Here is a 20,250-nt window from a genome sequence, read left to right as displayed (position 1 = left end):
GCTGGCCCCAACCCTGCCCTTCCCCAGGGCTTTCCGTGGCTTCCCTCCGTTCTGGGGCTGGGCAGGGACTCAGATCGCACCACAGGCTTCGGGACATGCCCTGATCCCGGCCAAGGCAGAGGGTTGGGATGAGGGGTCCCCTGCGAGGGGGACCTAGAGTTGTGCATCCCTGCACACCCAGAGGTGCTGGAGGTCCTTGCGAGACGTGGCGATGAGCTCACGGGCTATTCCCGGCCGTGTTGATCCTGGCTCCTCCCGGCAGGATCCGGCTGCTTTGACTCCAAACAAACAGTCCGGTGGCCACCGGCACATTCCTGGCCGGTCCCTGGGCACGGCCGGGGCACTGGGCTTCCTGTTTATCCCCATCCCACGGCGGGGCACGGCGGGCGTGTGGGCAGCAGGGTGCCCCGGGGACTGGCGGCACCCCAAGCCGGAGGTTGCTCCCAGGGCAAGTCGGGCCAGGGGGGGTGGGCATCACCAATCTCCGTGTCCCAAGGAGCGGGGCTAAGCCTGCGGACCCTCACAGCCAGCCGGGTTTATGGATGGCACAGGTGATGCTCAAGCCCTGGGAGAACAGTGTTCCGGGGTCGCGGTACCGTGCCATAGCCTGCCGGGGTCCCTGTGCCCCCGAGCCGTGGCCTCGCTGCAGCACCTTCGGGCATCCCATGCCTGTGTGCCCGCCTGAACCACGGCGTGAGTGGGAAGGCGCAAGGAGTGTCCCTAGCATAGCAGCTCGTCATCTCCAGAAAGTCCATGCTGTGCCTGGCTGGGGGACAGCCCAGTGAGGGGAGCATCCCTGACCCAGGGAATTTGGACTCGGGCCAGGTCCAGCCTCACCGCAGGTAGGGAATATCCGAGATAGCTCAGACCCCCTCGGCTGGGGGAAGGACGGGGCTTGGGACAGGAACGGGTTTGCCTCAGTGTACAGTGAAGCAGAGTAGGGCCGGGGGTGGGCAGGGAGCAGGGCTGGGCTCCAGACCAGAGGCGGAGAGGCGGGGGGCCCCCTCGGGTCGGCCCACCCCGCCGCACCATAAAAGCGGCTGCAGGCGGTGCCCGGCGGGAGGCAGGAGCTGCGGGATCCACTGCTGCGAGCGCTGCCGCTGAGTCCCCTCGCCACCGCCTGCCCCGCACCGCTGCCGGTCCGGCACCCCCATCCCTTGCCAGGGTGAGTGCTGGGGTGGCCCCGGGAAGGGAGGTCTGGGCACCTGGACGGGGTTCAGCAATCCCACCAATGCTCCGAATGAGGATGCAGGGGAAGAAGTGAGGTGACGGGGACCGGGCTATGTGCAAGATGGGGAGGAACCTTGGTGTTCAGTAGAAAATCCAGGTGGAGGATAAAAGGGAGGTCTGTGCGGCCCCCTCACCCATGTCCCGAAACATGGGGCAGACAGGAAGCAACAAGAGCATGGGGCAATGTTCGTGGGGCTGCCCGTTGCTGTGGGTGCCTGGGAGGGCTGTGTCAGAGCTGGGTGACCTGATGAAGAGTGTAGGGCTGGGGTATGCTGTGAGTATGGCAGGGACCAGCCCACGCATCCCCCACAGCACAGGGACAGGGACATCACCACTGTGCAAGAGGGCATGATATCCCTCCACCATTGCCCAGCTCCTGGGGCACAGGGGGGGCTGCAGCTGCATCCCTGCTCTGCCTGGGTCCCCAAGAACTCATTGCTGGGCTGTCCCCAGGCATCCCACCCACAGAACCGCGATGGTGAAGCCAAATGGCGCAAGTCACGTCCTGCTGGTGCTGCTGCTGTGCTGGGTGGTCCCCAGCAGGCAGGAGCTGGCCCCGGTGCAGCTGCGGCTGGGGGGACCACGGGGGCCGGCTGGAGAGGGCCGGCTGGAGGTGCTGTACCAGGGGCGCTGGGGCACCGTGTGCGATGACGGCTTCGATTTCCATGCGGCCACCGTCGCCTGCCGACAGCTGGGTTACACCGCAGCCATCACCTGGACCCACAGTGCCACCTACGGCCAAGGGGAAGGTAGGGGGCAGCTGCGGGATGGGGGGCAGGGGACCCTGACGAGGGCAGTGTGCTTCCCGCTGGCTGTGGGAGCCTCCCCACAGGGCTGTGGGCGCAGACAGCTCACGGGACACACCGGATGGACGATGCTGTGTCCCCAGGCCCCATCTGGCTGGACAACGTGCGGTGTGGGGGCAGCGAAGGCTCCCTGGCAGAGTGTGTTCACAATGGTTGGGGCATCAGTGACTGCCACCATGGTGAGGATGCTGGTGTGGTGTGCTCAGGACAGCGCCTGCCTGGCAACTCCCTGCAGGCTACCGCCTCTGGTCACCTGGGAGAGGTGAGTGGGGGCCCATGGCATTCGCCTGTGCCCAGCAGGGTGCACCAGGGCGACTGGAGCAGGTCCCACTAACCCTTCCCCTGGCCCCCTTTGTGAACACCCTGCCCTCGATGCTGGAGCCCCACGCCCACGCCGTGCCCGCTGTGGCAGGTGTCGGGAATAACCCTGGAGGAGGTGCGGCTCAAGCCCATCCTGGCACGGGCCAAGCTGAGCATGCCAGTGATGGAGGGTGCTGTGGAGGTGAAGCACAATGGGCGCTGGAGGCAGGTGTGTGATGCCAACTGGACCAGGAACAACAGCCGCGTGGTCTGCGGGATGCTGGGCTTCCCCCGGGAGAAGCAAATCAACTCCAGCTTCTACCGGTAGGGATGTGGGAGATATGTTCTGCACCTGGGCACGTGGGGCAGGTGCCTGGCTGGACACCCTGTGGGGACAAGAGACTGGAGGAGCAGTCAGAGAAGGGCTGCACATATGGGTGGGTGTGTGAGGTGTCAGTATGGCCTGGCCACGCCTGGATCCTATTCTTGGGCCTTTGACAAGGTTCAGAGTTGGGCTCAGCAGCATCCAGAGGTCTTTGCAGATGGTCACCATCATGGCAAAGTGTGGCAGAAAGGAGAGGAAAGATAAGTGTCCCTTGGTCCCTCCCATCCCGTCTCAGCCTGGGACTATAAATACAGCCTATAATGAGCCCCTACCGGTGCCAGGAGTCACACAGTCCCGCTGGGACACACGGTACAGACAGGCTTGGCACCGTAATTGCCAGTGGGGAGAGAATGACGTACCATGGGGTCTCCATCTCCTCCCGGGGAGGGCAGAAATGATGGGGCAGGGGGTTCAGTGTTGGGCAGTGTCAGCATGCTCCCTCATCTCCTGGCTCTGTACACCCGCAGAAAGCTCTGGAACAGGAAGCTGAAGGACCCCAACTCCAGGTAGGGCTCAGCACTGGGCATGGTGGGCAGGGCACCTTGGATGGGCACCCAGCACAAGCATTGGGTGGGGGAGAGTCTCTGGCACCTGAGCTGATCCCAGCCCTGCTCTTCTCCCTCGGCAGCCTGAAGACCCTCAGCCAGAAGAACAGCTTCTGGGTACACAAGGTGCGGTGTCAGGGCTCAGAGCCCCACCTGGCCCGCTGCCCTGTGCAGGTGGCCCCACCAGCCCCCCACCAGCACGCCTGCCCCCATGGCATGCACGCCATCGTCAGCTGTCTCCCTGGCCCTGCCTTCCAAAAGGGCATGGGCAAGGGCAAGAACAAGACCACCCCAGGAAAGGTGAGCCCTTGCAGAGTTCCACACCCTCTCCTACTGACAGTGTCTCAGAGCTGAGCAGCCACTCCATTTGCACTTGAGGAGGGGGCTGGCTGTGTCCTGGGGGTGCTGACTGGCTGCTCCCCATACCCAGGTGCTCCCAGTGCGGCTGCGAGCGGGCACCCACCCTGGTGAGGGCCGGGTGGAGGTGCTACGCCACGGGCAGTGGGGCACCGTGTGTGACAAGCAGTGGGACCTGGCTGCAGCCAGTGTGGTGTGCCGGCAGCTGGGCTACGGGACAGCAAAGCAGGCCCTGGTGGGAGCCCGGATGGGACAAGGTGAGGCAGGTGTTACAGCATGGACTTGGGAAACCTCTGGGCTTGGAAGGGTATAATGGGGAAATCAACTGATTTGATCTGTCCTGCTGGAGAATCCTGGGATGCTCATGCAGCTCCAGCCTACCTTGGGATGAGGTTACCCTGTCTGCTCCTGTCATGGGCAGCTCCATTCTCAAAGAGAATGCCCAGACCAGGAGATAAGGATGAGGGTCCTGCTCCAGGATGGTCATGGAGAAGGGAGCACTGAGCCTTCCTGTGCTTTAGGTCTGGGGCCCATCCATATGAGCAACGTGCGGTGCACTGGCCATGAGCGCTCCCTGGGCGAGTGTCGCTTCCAGGACGCTGAGCAGAACGGGTGTCGGCACGAGGCTGACGCTGCCGTCCGCTGCCACATGCCCTACATGGACTTCAAGGGCCAGGTGAGCCCCTGCCTCCTTCCCAGAGCCTCTTGAACCCCAGTCCCATCGCACAGCCCCTGCTCCCCAAGCTCTGTGCCCAGTGTGGATGCTCAGAGCAGCCCTGGGGTGACCCAGGAGATGGGGGAACACAGAGCAGCACCCTGATGGGATTCTGCAGGATGGTCTGGTGGCAAAATTGGTCTTGTAGGGAGGAAGGAAGAGGAAGATGAGGGAGATGTTCAGCTGGATGTGTGGAGCTGCTTGTCCCATTGCAGCACGGTGTGGGAGAGCAGGGGGTCCGCAGCACATTTCAGCTCAGCTCCTCTCTGCCAACAGGTGCGGCTGGCCGGGGGCCGCAACCCTGAGGAAGGAGTGGTGGAGGTGCTGGTGCCAGTGCAGGGGCGGCTGCAGTGGGGTGCAGTGTGCGGTGCACAGTGGGGCCTGAACGAGGCCATGGTGGTCTGCAGGCAGCTGGGGCTGGGCTTTGCCAGCCATGCCCTACAGGTGAGTGGGGTACTGGGAACAGACCTGCAGGGGTCCTGCAGGCTGGGTAGCGTGGACATGGTATGGCATGGGGCTCTGAGATGGCACGGTTTGGGGACAAACTGTGGTGGCAGTCTTAGGGCAGGAAAGGAGGCAGGGGAGGCACGTGGGTGCTGGCAAGGGCTGCAAGGACTGGCCCAAGCACTGTGCTCCTCCTCTGTTCAGGAGACGTGGTACTGGGCAGGCAGCCCCGATGCCACCCAGGTTGTGATGAGCGGGGTGCGCTGTGCCGGCACCGAGCTGGCCCTCCAGCAGTGCCAGCGCCATGGCCCTGTCCACTGCCCCAGCGGCGGGGGACGCTTCTCAGCGGGGGTCACCTGCACTGCCCGTGAGTAGCAGGAGTCAATGGGGTACCGCTGGCAGGGGGTGATCCCCCTTCTCCTGTAGGAGAGTGGGGGGTGCTATGCAGGGTGGGGATAACCTTCTCAATCCCCGCTGATCCCCCCCATGCCAGACGCCCCAGACCTGGTGATGAACGCCCAGCTGGTGCAGGAGACAGCCTACCTGGAGGACCGGCCCCTGGGGCTGCTGTACTGTGCCCATGAGGAGCGCTGCCTCTCCCGCTCTGCTGACAACATGCAGTGGCCCTATGGCCACCGCCGCCTCCTTCGCTTCTCCTCCCAGATCCACAACCTGGGAAGAGCCGATTTCCGACCAAGGATGGGGCGTCATGCCTGGACTTGGCACCAGTGTCACCGGTGAGTGGCCCATAGGCAGGGGCTGGCAGGAAGCTGCCCCCTCCTAGGGCCAGGCAGGGCATGGTGGCACCCCTCCCCAAGAGGTTGTCCCACCCAGGGTAATTAACAGCGTCTGAGCCAGCACTGTCATTACGGCTTTATTTGGCTTCAGGGTTGTAATTTGCTGAGTCCCTGGGTGCTGCCCTGCTGGAAGTTCTGCTGGGGTTGCCTGGGCTAGCCACGTGCTCCCTGGCTGGGCACTGGCCCTGTGCTCAGCTCCTGTCCCCACAGACACTTCCACAGCATCGAGGTCTTTACCCACTATGATCTGCTGACGCTCAATGGCTCCAAGGTGGCTGAGGGGCACAAAGCCAGCTTTTGCCTGGAAGACACCAACTGCCCCGAGGGTAGGTGCTAGCTGCAGAGCGGACAGTGGCCCTCATTCTTCTCCTCAAAGGGTCTGTGCCTCCCTCAAGCCCCTTCCTTGCTGCAGGTCTTCAGCGACGCTTTGCCTGTGCCAACTTTGGTGAGCAGGGGGTGAGTGTGGGGTGCTGGGACACCTACCGCCACGACATCGACTGCCAGTGGATTGACATCACCGATGTGCCACCAGGCAGCTACACCTTCCAGGTACGGGGATGGAGGGCTGGGGGACACCAAGCTACCACATCTCAGGGCTGGAGGGTTGTCCTCCATGAGCACCACAGCATCCCTCACACTGCATGTCAGGGTGCTGATCTGTACCCTGCTGTGCATGCCACAGTCCTGCCTGGCCAGGGCATAGCAGAGGTGCTCCCAGCCCTGCCCCTTGCCCTCCCCAGGTGGTCGTGAACCCCAAGCATGAGGTGGCTGAGTCGGACTTCTCCAACAACGTGATGAGGTGCCAGTGCAAGTATGATGGGCAGCGTGTCTGGATGCACGGCTGCCACACAAGTAAGGAGGGACAGGAGCATAGGGGCTATGGCAGGCAGGGTGAGGGAAGTGAGGAGGCTGGGGGTGCCACAGGTTTCTTGTGCCCCTACCCACCCACCCACCCACCCACCCCATAACATCACTCTCCCCAGGTGATGCCTACGGTGCCGACGTGGTGAGCGATCTGGAGAGACGGGAGCGCCTGGCCAACAACCTCGTGTGAACCCTTGGCATTGGCAGGGTCCCAGCAGCGCCACGGGAGAGTCCGACTCCCGTGCCCCAGCCCCTGTGCCCTGGCAGCACTGGACTGAGCTCAGGGACTTGCAGACTTTTGTATTTATTGATGCTGCTGCAGAGGATGGAGATGAGTGCCAGGGCCAGCAGGAAGTGCCTGGAGGTGCCCAGTCCTGTACTGCCAGTGGGACTTGAAAGAGTGGCCCAAGTACCACAGCAGCCCTCACCTCCACACCCCCAGGACAACTACCTCAGCCTGCCCAGCCCCCCATGCTCCAGCAGACTCAGGACAGTCCCCAGCCATCCATGCACCAGTCCTGTCTTCAATAAAAGTTCTGGGAGCTGGGAGCAGGGTGCTGTGCTGTGAGAGAAAAGGTACTCTTATCAATCCCACCATCACCTCCTCCTTCCCCTGCACTCTTTCCCATTAAGAACATGAAGCCAGTCCCCAGCTGGAAACAGCTTGGTTTAGGCAGTGGGTCCCCAGCCAGGCAGGGTTCCCCTTGTGCCACTCAGGGCCACCAAATGCCTGGCTGGCTGCATGTGGCTGGCATCAAGCAGCTCTGGCTTGCCATCAGTGGTTCCCATGGGCTGAGGCACTATGGCCCTGAACTGGCTAAGCCGGTGCATGCAAAAAGACCCAGCCAGCTCTATGGCAGCATGGGCTGGCAGCCAGCCCAGCAGCCACTGTTTCTGCAGCTGACATGCTGGGCTTTCCCAGGCTATCCTGGCAGCTTCCCAGACATGGGAGCTGTGGTAGGGCCACTCTGTTCCTCAAAGCCCTTGCTCCTGGGCACAGCATGGGGACACAGGGTACACTGTGCCCTTGCTCTGTTTCTTACCTCCCGTGGTTTCTATTTTTTTTCTTACAACAGGAAATAAAAGGGAATGTCACCAACGCACTCTGTACTGTCTGTTCCCCAGATTTCCAGCCACGGGGCAGTGCCACCCCTCTCCTTGCACATCTCTGTCCACTCCTGCCTCGCTGGCAGGCACCAGCACAGGGTGGGGGGCTGTCAGCACCCACCTTGGCCCAGGGCAAGCCAGGCTGCACCCACACGTGATGGTCCCTGCACGTGGAATTGCTGCTGGGAACCACAGTGATGCACTGGAGGGGCCCGAGGCCAGAGATCGTGGCAAGGCACGTGCTGGTGGAGGCTCACTCGGCCAGGGTCGGGCTTTGAGGGATGCCGGATGGCGGGGAAGATGTTTTCCACATGAGAGCAGCTTTGCGCCCTGGAATTTCCACTGGCCAAGCCACGAGCATCCGGGAACGGCAGCCGAGATGGCTCCCAGCTGGCAGCGCTGCCGGACGGCGCAGGGGCAGACAGCCACCGCCACGGGGTCATGACCAGCACCACTGCTGCCAAGCTGGGGGACAGCCAGGGGACACAGGGTAGCCACATGAGCTCTTCAGCGACCAAAAGCATACAAACTTCTGGCAGTGGTGGCAGAAAAGCATCATCCCCGTTCTCACCTCCTGTGAAAGGCACCAAAACCTCAGAGTCTGCAGAGCTACAGGGTGGGAGTGCTGGGGCACATAGGGCTGTTTTTCAGGTGCTGAGAGATGATGCAAAGCAGAGCCAAAGGCAGGTCCCAGGTGCCAGCCTCCACCCGGGGGCAGGGCAGGAAGCCCCCAGCCTGCCATGGCCAGCAGCGTGGCCACATCACAGCCCCGTGTGGGGCCAGGAACACGGCCCTGCCCATGCTCTGACAAGGGCCCTGCTGTTCAGGGCTGCAGCTGCTCTGCGGAAGTAAACAGGGTCCCTGCCAGCACATTCCTGCCTGCCGTCCTGCCCCCCGATCCCTCCTGCCTGCACATCCCCCACACCCGCTGGGGACACCCAGCACCTGGGAGGGGTGGATATCCCCACAGCAGTGCGGACCATGAGCAGCTGCCCCCAGCACGCACACCCTTCCCCGGTATGAAGGGAACGGGGAGCCACCACCCAGGCAAGCAAATAAAATAAATTGCATTTATTAGCAAAATAAAGGACAGAAACTCTCACTCACAAGGCCCTGCCAGGTGGCCAGGGCCGCCCCACACAGCCCCCCATGCTCTCTGCTGAGCTCCCTGCATCCTGCTGTCACTCCTGCTATGGCTGGCAGCCTTGGGGGTTCTGCTCTGGGCAGGGTGGGCAGTGCTGCCTGACAGCAACAGCATCCCCACAGCACCAACCAGCCCGCGTGCTGCTCAGCCCTTCCGGCGAAGCAGCCCAGTGCTTTTGGACACAGTGCAGAATCTGTCCCAGCTCTGAGATGCAGACTGCTCTGCCTGCCTGCAGAGAGGGACATGGGCTGAAAGTGCAGCCTCCTGGCTCAGTCCCGGCCCTCCCAGGCATCCTCCCGCTGCTTGTTCTCCAGGCGCTTCCTCTCTGCAGAGACAACAGGGTGAGTGCCACATCCCTACTACCTCACCTCCCTGTAGAGGTGGCTGGAGTCCACCCTGGTGCAGCCCCCTCTCACCCAGCACCCTGTGAGAAGGAGCATGCATGAGTAAGGACCCCCTGTGCCCCTCCAGGCTTCCAAGACTCACCCTGAGCTTCTTGCAGCTTCCTCCGCTCAGCATCTCGCTGGGCTGGTGTCTGGTTGCTCCGTACCCCCAGGGCACCAATCACCAGCCGCCTGGCCAGGACAGCCGATGTTTCAGGGCGCTCCTTGGCTGGCTGCAGGTACTCTGTGAAGATGGAGGACATTAGTGGGGCATTCCAGGAGGGACAGGGCAGCCAGCACAGCTGTGGAGCCATGCTGGCTGCCCCATCCCTCCCCAGTTGCCAGATGTTGCAGCACAAGCACGATGGCACAGGCTGGCACAGGGCAGCACCACTCACCAGCATATGCCCTGGCTTTGGCCTTAGAGGCGCGGGTGCCCTGGGACAGTGGGCGTGTCTTCACCATCAGGTGCTTGGTGCTGAGGGCATCTCGTGCTGCAGGAAGAGAGCAGCATGTCCACGTGCAGGGTCAGCCCCATGCCCAGGATGTGGCTGTGGGAGAGGGATGCCTCCTCTCTGCCCATCCCCAGCTGAATCAGGAGCAGTACCTGTTATGGGGCTGGAGAAGATGCCCAGGGCATGCGTATCATCCACCCACTTAATATCAAAGCCTTTTTTCCTGCCAAAGAGAGGGAGGGTCAGCGAGGTGTGAGCACCTGATGGGCAGCCACCTGGAGCAGAGCCCAGGCAGGGAACCCCAACCCCAGGAATAGAGTCTCACTGGCAGACTCACTGATAGCTGCAGAAGACACGCATCAGATCCTCGGTGCGGAAATCCGAGGGGAAATCGTAGATCTCGATGACATGGGGCAGCTCATCATCGCTGATGTCTGGCGCAGCAGGTTCGGCCCCGTAGTAGTTGAAGCGGGGTGACTGCTGGCTCTCCTGGTGCTTCTCACCCCCTGAGAGCTGCAGCATTGGCAGAGGCACAGCAATGAGCAACCCATGGCCAGCTGCCCCACAGCAGTTCCCAACCCATGGCAAGTGCTCCCCAAGAAGTTGTGCAAGCCCCTGCAGCCCACCCCAGCACTGCAGATAGATTCATGGCATCAAAAATTAGGAGTTATCAACCAGGGTTCTCACACCATGCACTTGGCTTTTCCCATTATCAGCATCCCTTCACTTGCCACGCTCTGTGGCCAGGTCAGGGACATGGTAGGAATGGAAGGGGTGAAACAGCACATGCATCTCCAAGTACAACCCTCCCTCCACAGCGATGTGATGACCTGAAATACCTTTAGGGAAGAACAAGAAGCAGGATAGTAACACCAGGAGGAAAGATTGATGTTTCTCTGCCACATGGAAGCACCACATTCAGCATGCCCTGGCTGCAGCACATGCACTGGAGCAGCCTATCAGCACCCCAGATGCCAAGATGAAAAAGATAGTGCTCCACTGAGGAGCAAGTTCTGCTGGTTAATCACCTGTGCACTTAAAAATTTATGTTTTATTTCTCATTTGAATTTGTCTGACTTCACTTTCCAGCCGGCAGTTCTTGTTCTGCCTCTCTGTTGCATTAAAGAACTCTCAGTCCCTGGTCTCCTCCCCTTACTAACAGCACTTACTAATGTTAATCAAGTCCCTACTCAATCTTCCTCTTCATAAAATGGGTTGTGCACCTTTAGTACCTCACAGTGGGGCACTTTCTCCATCCCTAAAATATGATGGCTGTAGAGCTTTTCTACCTTTTTCTACCTTTTCTACCTTTATTTTAAAACATGTGCAGTAGCCTCCCACTGCCACAACACAGAGGTGCAGCCAGCCCCTATTTCCCTCTGTCCCACAGCATTGCCAGTGCCAGCTGGTCACCCTGCACCATGTTCTGCCCAGTGGGCCACCCTGCATTGCTTGCTGGATCCTTGCTTTCCATGCTGTGGCAGTGGCCAAGGGGATTCACTGCCCTGCTACACACCAGGCCAGGTGCAGTCCAAAGCCACTGACAGCTCCCCGTTCCCCCTGGAGCCTGGGGGTGGCATGATGCCAAGAAATGGGTACATAACTCAGGCGGGTTCCCACCCTGATCCCCTAAGCGATCATAGCAGAGCACACCACGACTGCAAGGTTAGAGTCCATAAATCCCAGCCAGCTCAGTCAATAAAAAGTGCTCATTCCGACAATTTTATGGGGAAGATGGATTCATGGCAGGTAAGGAGGTGCTGCCATAGCAGCAGGATGCCAGTGGAGGGTAGAGCTCAGTTATGGAGCTCACAGAACAAGTCAGCACTGCCAGCAGAGCCTCCTGCCCTGCCATCACCCCCATGCAGGACAGCACACTCATCAGGCACCCTGTGCCTGCTCGGGGGAAGCAAGGGAGCCATTCCCAGGCAGGATAAAGCCCTGTGGTGCTGCTTGAGGGAGCAGAGCACTCAGGTAGTGCTAGGCACTGGGAAGATGATTAGAGAGCAGAAGCACAGAGTACTGGAGCAGTCCTTGACCTTCACAAATCACCAAGTGTGGCGGGGCAGGAAGGACAGGAGCCGTCTGGCAGCAGGGCTCAGCCACACGGCAGGCACGGCTCAACAGGTCCCCGGCACTGCCAGCCCAGCACACAGCGTGCCAGCAGCTCCAGCCGTGGGGCAGGACAGGGACTGGGAGCCATGGTGCGCTCCCCAGCCCTGGCAGGCATCCTGGGGAGGGTTTGCTGATGGATGGACAGACAGATGACAGGGAAAACGAAGCCTGGCCATCAGACCTTGCTGCTCCCTAAAGACACACTCTTGCCAGAGCAGGTCAGAGCGGTCTGTGGCTGCTGGCTTACACCACAGCCCTGGGCACGCACGCACCGCGGCCCCTGCCACGCCGCACTGCCTGATGGAGAGTCCACAGAGCCTGCAAGGAAACGGTCTCAGTGCTTAATTACTCTGTGTTCAAACTGATTTCTACTCTGAAATTGTCTGGTTTCAGCTTCCAGCCAATGGTACTCACTATGGTGTTTTTTTCCTGCTAGATTAAAGAGCCATCCGCTATCAGAAATCTCTCCTCCACACAGAACGTCATAAATCTTGCTCTCTGCCAACTATCTGCATTGCATAAGGATTCGGTTACGAGGAAGACGTTACTAATTTTCTTGTTCTTTTTGTTAATTAACAACACCTCCATCTTCCCAAGAGCTTGCACCCTCCCCAAGCAGCTACATCCACCTGCTGGGAGCTCAGAGGGCTCAGGAAGCACGAGGTGCCATGTGGGAATCTGCAGAGGACTTTTGATAAATCCCTATTTCAGGTTCTTTTTCACCCAATTTGAGAAGCTCCCTGGAAAGCTCGAACTTGTGCATAGGGGAGCCAATACAAATACTCCTTGGAGTGAGAACCTGTACTGCACAGCACAACCTTGCCCACAGCATCCTACAGCTGCACCATAACCCAGATCCTCCCTGACCTTCCTCCCCCAAGGATAAAGCTGTGCCCACGGCTTCAGCCCACAGAAAGCCAATACCACCAGCAGCCTCAGAGCAGCACTGCTGTCCTCCTTGCACCAGCATTCACAACCTCTGGTCTGGAGGGTGGGGGACAGTGGCTATGGGGAGCACAGCCAGGCAAGGATGGGAATACCCAATGCCCTTCCACATTCCCCAGATGTGAGCCCTCTGTGTCCCACCATCTCACCACCATACCAGGCTCCAAGAGGACCCATGAGCCCAAGCAAGGCCTTGCACACAAGGTGGGATCTGTGCCCCTCAGTAAGAGTGCTCTTGAGCCAATCTGATCTCTTCACAGACTCTGTTTTCAAGGCACCACCCGCCACTTCACACCCTGCTTCCAGCCAAGGGTAGGCAGATGCTGGATGTAACAATATTAACGTTGTTTGTTTCCTCAGGTACATTAATGTCATTTGGAAAATCACCAGTTTGACGCTACTGATTTAAAATGCAATAAGAGATATCCAGCCTTGCTGCAGGAACTGAGCTTTCCTCATGAACATCAGCAAAACAGGGGGTCCTGGCACCAAGCAGCCAACTGTAGTAAATTCAGCAGCATGTGTGCAGGAGGGAATGGCAATGAGCCACAGCTGATTAAGAAGCCATGGTTTCGAGGAAACATCCCGTTGCTGTTTCAAAAGGATTCCATACATCTCAGCCCATTTCCTTATCACCAACCCTGGTTTCATGAGGGTGCAGTTGGAGTTTACAGCATTTCAGCAGGTTTTACTGGGCACATATAGTTTTATGTACTACAGAGGGACGATCTACCCAGCCTTCCCCAGCAACGCAGGATGAGATGGGACAGATGGGGAAAGATGGAGATCCCAAGTGTTTTGGCACCACAGGGGAAGGCTGGCTCTAAGAGCAGGCAGCACAGCCAGCTAGGCTGCCCTGGGTACAGCACACCCACTCCCACACTCACCCCAGAGAACACAGGAACAGCCATCCCCCACATCCCAGCAGGCAACAGTCACTGTCCCTGCAAACCCCCACAGACACTGGCTTGCAGAAGTACCTCCTCCAGCAGGCGTGGGTCCAGGCAGTCTCCATCATCATTGAACAGCACATCCCAGCTCTCCTCAGCACCTGGGCTGGTCTGGCCCAGGGTTTCAGCACTGGCACTGGTCTGTCCTTCCTCATGGGAGCTGCTGTGGAGACCTCTCTCTTCTTTCTCAGCCTCCTGGTGCTTCTGCAGTGAGCCCACATCCTCATATGGCCCTGCCAGCTCCTTGGTCCAGAAGGCAGGTGAGATCCCCTCCATGCCATGGCACAGCTGCTCTAGGGGCAGTGGGGGCTCACAGCTTTCCAGAGGTGCTCCCTCCCACGAGCTGCTCTCAGCTCCAGCACTGCTATCTGTGCAGGCAGAAGTGCTGCCCACTTCCTCTACAGCAGGCACCAGGTCACCCTCCCCAGTGGGATCCCCAGCACCAGCAGTGCTCTCCTCTGTGACAGGTGGGAGCTGGGATGGACTGCCCATGCCCTGCTGTGGAGTGCTCCCCCCTGGGAGTACTGGAACATTGCCCACACTACCCCTCAAGAACACAGGTTCACAGCTGGCTGCTGGTGCACACAAGGTGCTCTCCCCAGGAAGCTCAGCCCTGCCTCCCGATGTCTCCTCTTCCTCACACACCCCAGTGGCACAATCCTTGCTCTGCTCTGCCAGGATAGACCTCTCCTCCTCCTTCTCCTCCTCCCAGGCTTTTGGACCCACTGTCTCCCCCACCAAGTGGGGCACCCTGCCATAGCTGCCCACCCCTGCTGACTGCAGGACAGCCTCTCCCAGGCTTTGGGAGAGGTCCCCAGCTGGATCTAGGGTGCTGTCCCCCAAGTGCTCCAACATGCCACTCCGGCCTGTCTGACAAACCAGTGCTCGGCTAGCAGCAGGTGTTGGGCTAGTGGGGTCATCCTGAGGCTCGGGGGTAGCCTTCAAAGCCCCAGCCTGGGCACTCTGTGGGAATGGAGGGTCAGGCTCAGTCCTTATCATCCTGTGGCCGTGGCTGAGCTCTCCGGGTTCCTCATGAGATCCTTTGCTGTGCCTGTCCCAGGGCTGAGCAACAGCTGGATCTGGGCATGGCTCACACATGCTGGATGATGCCCCCAGGCTTTCCGGTGCAATAGGGCAGCTGCCTTTCGTCCTATGGCTGTGCCTGGCAGAGGCTGCCCGCAGCTCCTTTGGGCCGGCATCCACCTTGTTCTCCCTCCTTGCCGCTCTGCCTGCCTGTGTTCTGGCACGGGGGCTTCTCCTCTGCCCCTCGCCACTGGCCCAGCCAGCGTCCTGCACCAGGCTGTGGTTCTCAGGCTCCAGGCGGTGGTTCTCAGGCTCCCGGCGGTGCCCAGCCCGTGTGTCACCTGTCACTTGTGCCTCTCTCTCCCGCCGCGCTTTGGGCACGTAGAGGGCCATGTCGGGCTTCCTGCGGCGCACCCGGCTGCCCTCCGCCTCCTGCTGCATGGTGCCAGCACTGCCTGCCAAGGAGAGAACAGGAGAGAACAGTGTCACTGTCACTGTCCCACCCCACAGCCCCATAGCTGAACACACAGTGGGCAGCCCCTGCCCAAGTCACTGAGTCGGGGTCCCAGCACCCACCCTTGCTCCCTCAGCAGCTGGCACACAGTGATGGATTGTGGAGCCCCGACACTGCCCCACAGTAGCGTACCTGCAGACAGGGTTTGGGGCTCGGAGCACCCCACAGCCCTATAGCCTTTGGTGGGGTTCAGCCGGCTTGGGGGAAGCAGGGAAATCCTGACAGAATTGCTGAGGCACATGCCCCACTCTGGCAGCTGCTGCCTGGGATCCTCAAGCCCAAGGGACCAGTGTCTGCAGCTGAAGCAGAACACTGAGACCATGCACTATTCAGGTATCAAAACCCACAGAGAAGCCTGAGGCAGCCACAGAACAACAGAAAGCCAACCCCAGTGCAGGGATACCCTGGCGCAGGACCATGGCATGCTGCAGCCCTGCTCACCCGCTGCCCCATCCCAACAGAGATTTATTTTTCATCATCTTTGGCAGAAGCAGGCACGCCGCAAGCGGCCAGGCCCCCCTGCCCCTATAAATATGCATCAGACAGAGTTTATGGAGACGGATGGTGTGGGGGGCTGCACTGTGGTTGAGGGGAAGGCAGAGTGGGGCTGGGCTGGGGCCCCATGATTAATCACTGCCCACTCCGTTTAGGGGGATTCATCACAGGCCGCTGTCAGGTAAATCACTGGAAAAACACCTCTTCAGTAATTAATGTGAAGTGACGGATGGACAGCCCCTGGGCCCATTAATCTGGACCATCAGCGCCGACCGAGATTATGAATGTCAGGATGCATAAACTGCCGGCAGATCAATAGGGCCAGGAACCCATCCAAGGCTCTCATTTCCGAGGCACCTCCGGTACATTAGCCTCCCCTCCACACAGCCCCTGACCGAGGCGCGAACGCTCTCCACGGCCCCTCACCGACAGCCAGCAGTGGTGCCGGGAAGGCGAGGGGAAGCCAACCACTGGCTGGAAAGTGGCTGGGGCTGCCCATGCTACACAGCATCATCCTCTCTTCCTGATGGATGGACAGACCATTGCCTTGGCATGATGGATGAGTCTCTCATGGCTCTCTGGAAACCACTGGAAAAGCCCAGCAGGGCGGTATCCCTGGCATGACCGCGGCGCCTGTGTCTGCACCTCATGCTGCGAAGGTGGGCAGAACATGAGGTGCAGGCATGGGCGCTGGTGATGCTGAGCACCATCCCAGGGCTGCCCCAATCATTTTTCTGTCTCCATAGCTCTTGTCATTTTTTTCCCCCCTCTTTGATACGCTAATTTTGCTGGCAGAACGATCCCCTTTATCTTTATCGACCGCAAGAAAGGAATGTATCCTACAAACCTTCCAAGGACTGGATTAGTCATTTTTCAACACTGAGGCATTATACATTTTCTCACCGAGTGGCAGCCCAAGTGCCAGAGGGGAGGGGGCACTGAAAGCCCCCCAGCACCACCATTTCCAACACACATAGCTTCCAACTGCACTGAAGCGTGTTCTGCTTAAGGACTTTTCCCAGCCAAGCCCAGAGTCCCAAGCCATGGCTCATTGCTGAATGTCTTGTGGGGGTCAGTGATCTCCCTAGGCTCTCCTTCCTGACAATTTCCAGCATGGAGAGCAACCCGAAGCAGCATTGCTGCATGCACATCCCATGTCACCTCCAAGAGCCTTTGCACATCGGATTTATGGGCTCCTCAAAAGCTTGCCATTCACCTTGCCTCACCCTCCAAAGCAGATGGTGCAGCATTAGCCAGACGGCTGGTGCTGGGAGCATCCTCTCCCCGCACAGCTTTGCCTCTGCCTGCCACACACTGCTGGGGAAGAGCTGCTTCCTGCAGCCTGGGAAGAAGCACAGCAAGGTGGTAGATGACCCACACTGGCAGGGATTTGCAGCGCTTTGTTTTTTCCCCGCACTTTCTGCCCCCAGCCTATTACACACTTCATCAGTGCCACAGCCACAGGTCAGCACTGACTGATTTCATGCTCCGAGAGGCAGAGCAATGGCCCTGGCTTTGGGTCTCATTCACACTATGCTAGGCAGGGCAACCCTGCCACTTCCAGAGTCTGGGACCAAGCCTGCCCCACAAAGACAGGCAGCAATGGGCAGTGCATCCCCAAAAAGGCCTGTTATGCCCCAGATGCTGTCCTGTTTTATGGACCTGCCTAGCAAAACTACTCAGTGCTCTGGCACCAAGCAGGGAAAGGCCATGGTACCATGGTAAAAGTGATGATGGGAGTGTTGCCCAGCTGTCTGACACATAAAGCACACCAGCCCAGCACTACACAGCCCAACATGGCCAGAAGGATGCTGGATCATCAGCCAGGAGACAGCCAGAGCTCCCTGAAGGCATAGGCTCCTATTGCACTGTTCCCAGGAACACCCTGCTCATGAGGAGCTTGTGCTCATGGTATGCTTTTGTGAGGCCTCAGCGAGCTGCCCAGTCACGTGCCAGCCTGTGTTTCTCCTCTAGCAAACATCTGCAGCACACATGGGCAGCGTTTTCTCCCTGATTTCTCTCCCTGTCCTGCCCAGGGAAGGACCCCACAAACAAGAGCAAGCCTGCCACAGCCCTGCTCAGGGAACCTGGGAACAGGCACGGATGCTGGGCTGTGGTGCTCATGTGGAACATGCCAGCTCCTGGAGAAGTCTCAGTGCCACACAGCACCCTCTCAGCAGGCTGCCGCATTTCCTGGCAGGGAGCTGTATTTTTAGCCTTCGAGGTTTCTAATTCCACTCAATCCATATTCCCATCGATAGAGTAGATAACCTTAAAGCCTTGACAACGAGCAGGGATGGCAATACTGGGGGACCAGGAGCCTTGGGGCACCTCACGCAGCCTTGGCAGGTAGCTCGCACACCACAATGTCACTCTTTACAGCCTGCAGCAGATTGGGCTCTTTGAAGGGGAAAAAAATAACTACAATAACAAGATTAATAAAAAGGCAGGAACAAGGAGATTCTAAACAGCTCCACTGGGGAACCTGCCACTTGCAGGGCTCATCCCATGCCAGGCACGTGCCATGGCACACTTACCAACTGCACAACACCAGCCCCTGACAGCCCAGGCAAGGACTGTCAGAGGTTTTGGTTACCCTGTACCTCACCTGCTCTCAGCAGAGCTCCAGCCTAGGCCACCTGGCTCAGCAGCAGGCAACGGGGCCAGGAAAGGACCTGGTGGAGACAGAGCAAAGGCATGTACACAGCCACTGGTGCAAGGCAAAGCAAAGCATTCAAGGAGCAAAGAGCTGCACTCCATCCAACTCCTGCCCACAGCCCCGTGGGCTTTAAGACATCCTGTCCCCTGCTGCCAGGAGAAAGAGCTCGCCAGCAGCCACAGCAAACATCGGCTATGTGAGGAGGTGGCAAAAGCATCAAAGGCACTGAGAGAGATTTCAATCATGCCTTTCACTTCCAGTACTCTTAGGAGACACCTGGAATAGATGCTCTTAGGAGATACCTAGAACAAGAGAAGGGGAACATTCAAGACAGGAAGATGATTTGTAAGTCAATAGTGTCCCCTCACAGCTGCAGGGGGGCAGGGGAGAGGGAAGGGACAACAAACCAGCAGAAGGAGTTAACAGCCAGAATGCTAAGGGGAATACAAAGGACTTTACAAATATACCCAGGCAGAATCAGCACAAAAGTGAAAAGGTCTATTAATAAACAAGGAGGGAGAGAAAATTAATGATGGCTCAAAAATAAAGATGACTCAAAAGGGAAAAATCACTGTTTTTAAACAGAAAAATGCAAATGAGGCAGAGGCCTTGCAAAAACAGCTGCAGGAAAAGCAAAAACAGCATGTCCACACAGACACAGTCACCTGGCCAGCCTGGCCAGTGTGAAGATGAACCTATTAACCTGCTGACACACAGTGCCAAGAAACCAGGGCCCTAGCGATGGGTAGAGCAAACAAGGCACTGTTTTTCTCTGCAAGAAAGAACAAAACCAGAGCTGAGAACAGGATAAACCCTGTTCCTATCCCTGGTCCAGAACTAAACTGGCAGTTATAGGAGCCTGCATACCAACACAATGAATGATGGACAGTGGTTTGCCCAGGGCAGTTATTTCAGAAGAATCATTGGGCAAAGCTTTTTTGATGAGGCAAGCAAGAATCAACTTAGCTGAACTTCAGGGTCTTGTTTTACACCATTTCCCCAGCTTTTACTTGTATAATGAATTGTCATTAAATTAGCAGAGGATATGGAGCAGTGAGCTGTTGTAAACACCATCCAAAGACACTGTTGAAAGGATCCAATAAATGTAAGAAGGACAGAAAGCAAGACCCTGCCTGAGAAAATGAAGGTAAAATAACCCAAATCAGCTACTTGGGGAGCAGGAGCAGCCTGAAAAGCAAGGCCCAGAGCCCTATAGTGCACTTACACCAGAAAGCAAGTGACTGGGGTGACCACCCCAAAATGTGCAAGAGACATATCTGGTCACCAGCATCAGGCCATGGGCCACTCTAGGGCTGTGACAGCCCCACAGCAGGCAGCATACAGAACTCGCTGGTGGTGTGAAGGATAGATGAGGATGCCAGGGGCTTGCAGGCAACCACGAAGAACAGTGCCCAGCACCTGTGAGCACCAGACACCTGTTATATAAAGCACGGCAGACTGGCGCACCAAACATCCAGGAATCCCTGGAACTGCCCCTGCACTCAAGGGCTGACACATCGCCCTGTGACTGCACAGCGGGGAGAGTTATGGGGTCTGCAATGGGCCATGTTATCCGGGCATCCCGGGGCTGCCTGCAGCGCACTGGGCAGATGGGACTTCAGGTGGGGATCGGGGCTGGGACCGGGCGTGGGGGACAGGGCTGGGAGAAGGGATGGGGGACAGGGCTGGGACAGGGGATAGGGATCAGGGCTGGGACAGGGAGGAAGGATCAGGACTAGGACAGGGAGGAAGGATCAGGACTGGGACAGGGAGGAAGGATCAGGACTGGGACAGCAGGGTGAGGGAGAGCGGGGCAGCGCCGAGACCGGGCAGGGTGCGGACCCCGGGCCGCTGTGCCCCGGTACCGAGGGTCCCGCCGTTCCGGGCCGTGCCGGGCCGTGCCGCCCGCCAGGCCGCCGCCGTTACCAGTGGCCGCGCCGGGTCCTCCGTCGCTCCGCGCCGCGCCGCCGCTTCCGCCGCGCCGAGCCCGCCCCGCCGTGGGGAATGCCGGGACTTG

General features: G+C 58.9%; 2 protein-coding genes across 14 annotated transcripts; one reads left to right on the top strand and one right to left on the bottom strand.

Annotated features, from left to right (window-relative positions):
- The first annotated feature begins 1,064 nt into the window (after window positions 1–1,064).
- On the top strand, window positions 1,065–7,543 carry LOXL4 (lysyl oxidase like 4). The gene is made up of 15 exons (XM_086901336.1): window positions 1,065–1,165; window positions 1,684–1,979; window positions 2,120–2,298; window positions 2,449–2,660; window positions 3,189–3,227; window positions 3,350–3,566; window positions 3,697–3,880; window positions 4,145–4,299; window positions 4,615–4,782; window positions 4,987–5,149; window positions 5,276–5,519; window positions 5,790–5,905; window positions 5,992–6,128; window positions 6,320–6,431; window positions 6,563–7,543. The coding sequence occupies exons 2-15, from the start codon at window positions 1,706–1,708 to the stop codon at window positions 6,631–6,633; spliced, it is 2,271 nt and encodes a 756-aa protein (XP_086757462.1). The 5' UTR covers window positions 1,065–1,165; window positions 1,684–1,705; the 3' UTR covers window positions 6,634–7,543.
- Window positions 7,544–8,606: 1,063 nt separating this feature from the next.
- On the bottom strand, window positions 8,607–20,234 carry R3HCC1L (R3H domain and coiled-coil containing 1 like). 13 transcript variants are annotated; one of them, XM_086901300.1, is made up of 9 exons: window positions 20,099–20,184; window positions 19,459–19,652; window positions 18,183–18,249; window positions 13,573–15,020; window positions 9,870–10,045; window positions 9,685–9,755; window positions 9,476–9,571; window positions 9,181–9,321; window positions 8,607–9,019 (listed from the first exon to the last, which is right to left on the bottom strand). In XM_086901300.1, the coding sequence occupies exons 4-9, from the start codon at window positions 15,004–15,006 to the stop codon at window positions 8,964–8,966; spliced, it is 1,974 nt and encodes a 657-aa protein (XP_086757426.1). In that variant the 5' UTR covers window positions 15,007–15,020; window positions 18,183–18,249; window positions 19,459–19,652; window positions 20,099–20,184; the 3' UTR covers window positions 8,607–8,963. The 13 variants fall into 13 exon arrangements, with proteins under 13 accessions (XP_086757426.1, XP_086757428.1, XP_086757423.1 ...); XM_086901302.1 differs by having other exon boundaries at window positions 20,076–20,181; XM_086901297.1 differs by lacking the exon at window positions 19,459–19,652 and having other exon boundaries at window positions 20,160–20,226.
- Window positions 20,235–20,250: the final 16 nt, after the last annotated feature.

The sequence above is a fragment of the Cyanistes caeruleus genome, chromosome 8 (genome assembly GCF_971803275.1).
Source record: "Cyanistes caeruleus chromosome 8, bCyaCae1.hap1.1, whole genome shotgun sequence".
NCBI classification, from domain to species: Eukaryota; Metazoa; Chordata; class Aves; order Passeriformes; family Paridae; genus Cyanistes; species Cyanistes caeruleus.
Note: the sequence above shows the minus strand (reverse complement) of the source record. Positions and strands in the feature narration are given on the sequence as shown.

Coding starts and splice junctions, on each gene's coding strand:
- LOXL4 (XM_086901336.1), top strand. CDS start 1,706: ATGGTGAAGCCAAATGGCGCAAGTCACGTCCTGCTGGTGCTGCTGCTG. Junction 2,299..2,448: donor CCTCTGGTCACCTGGGAGAG/GTGAGTGGGGGC, acceptor CCGCTGTGGCAG/GTGTCGGGAATAACCCTGGA. Junction 4,783..4,986: donor TTGCCAGCCATGCCCTACAG/GTGAGTGGGGTA, acceptor TCCTCTGTTCAG/GAGACGTGGTACTGGGCAGG.
- R3HCC1L (XM_023929717.2), bottom strand. CDS start 15,081: ATGGGGCTGTGGGGTGGGACAGTGACAGTGACACTGTTCTCTCCTGTT. Junction 9,756..9,869: donor CGTGTCTTCTGCAGCTATCA/GTGAGTCTGCCA, acceptor TCTCTTTGGCAG/GAAAAAAGGCTTTGATATTA. Junction 9,020..9,180: donor GAAGCTGCAAGAAGCTCAGG/GTGAGTCTTGGA, acceptor TTGTCTCTGCAG/AGAGGAAGCGCCTGGAGAAC.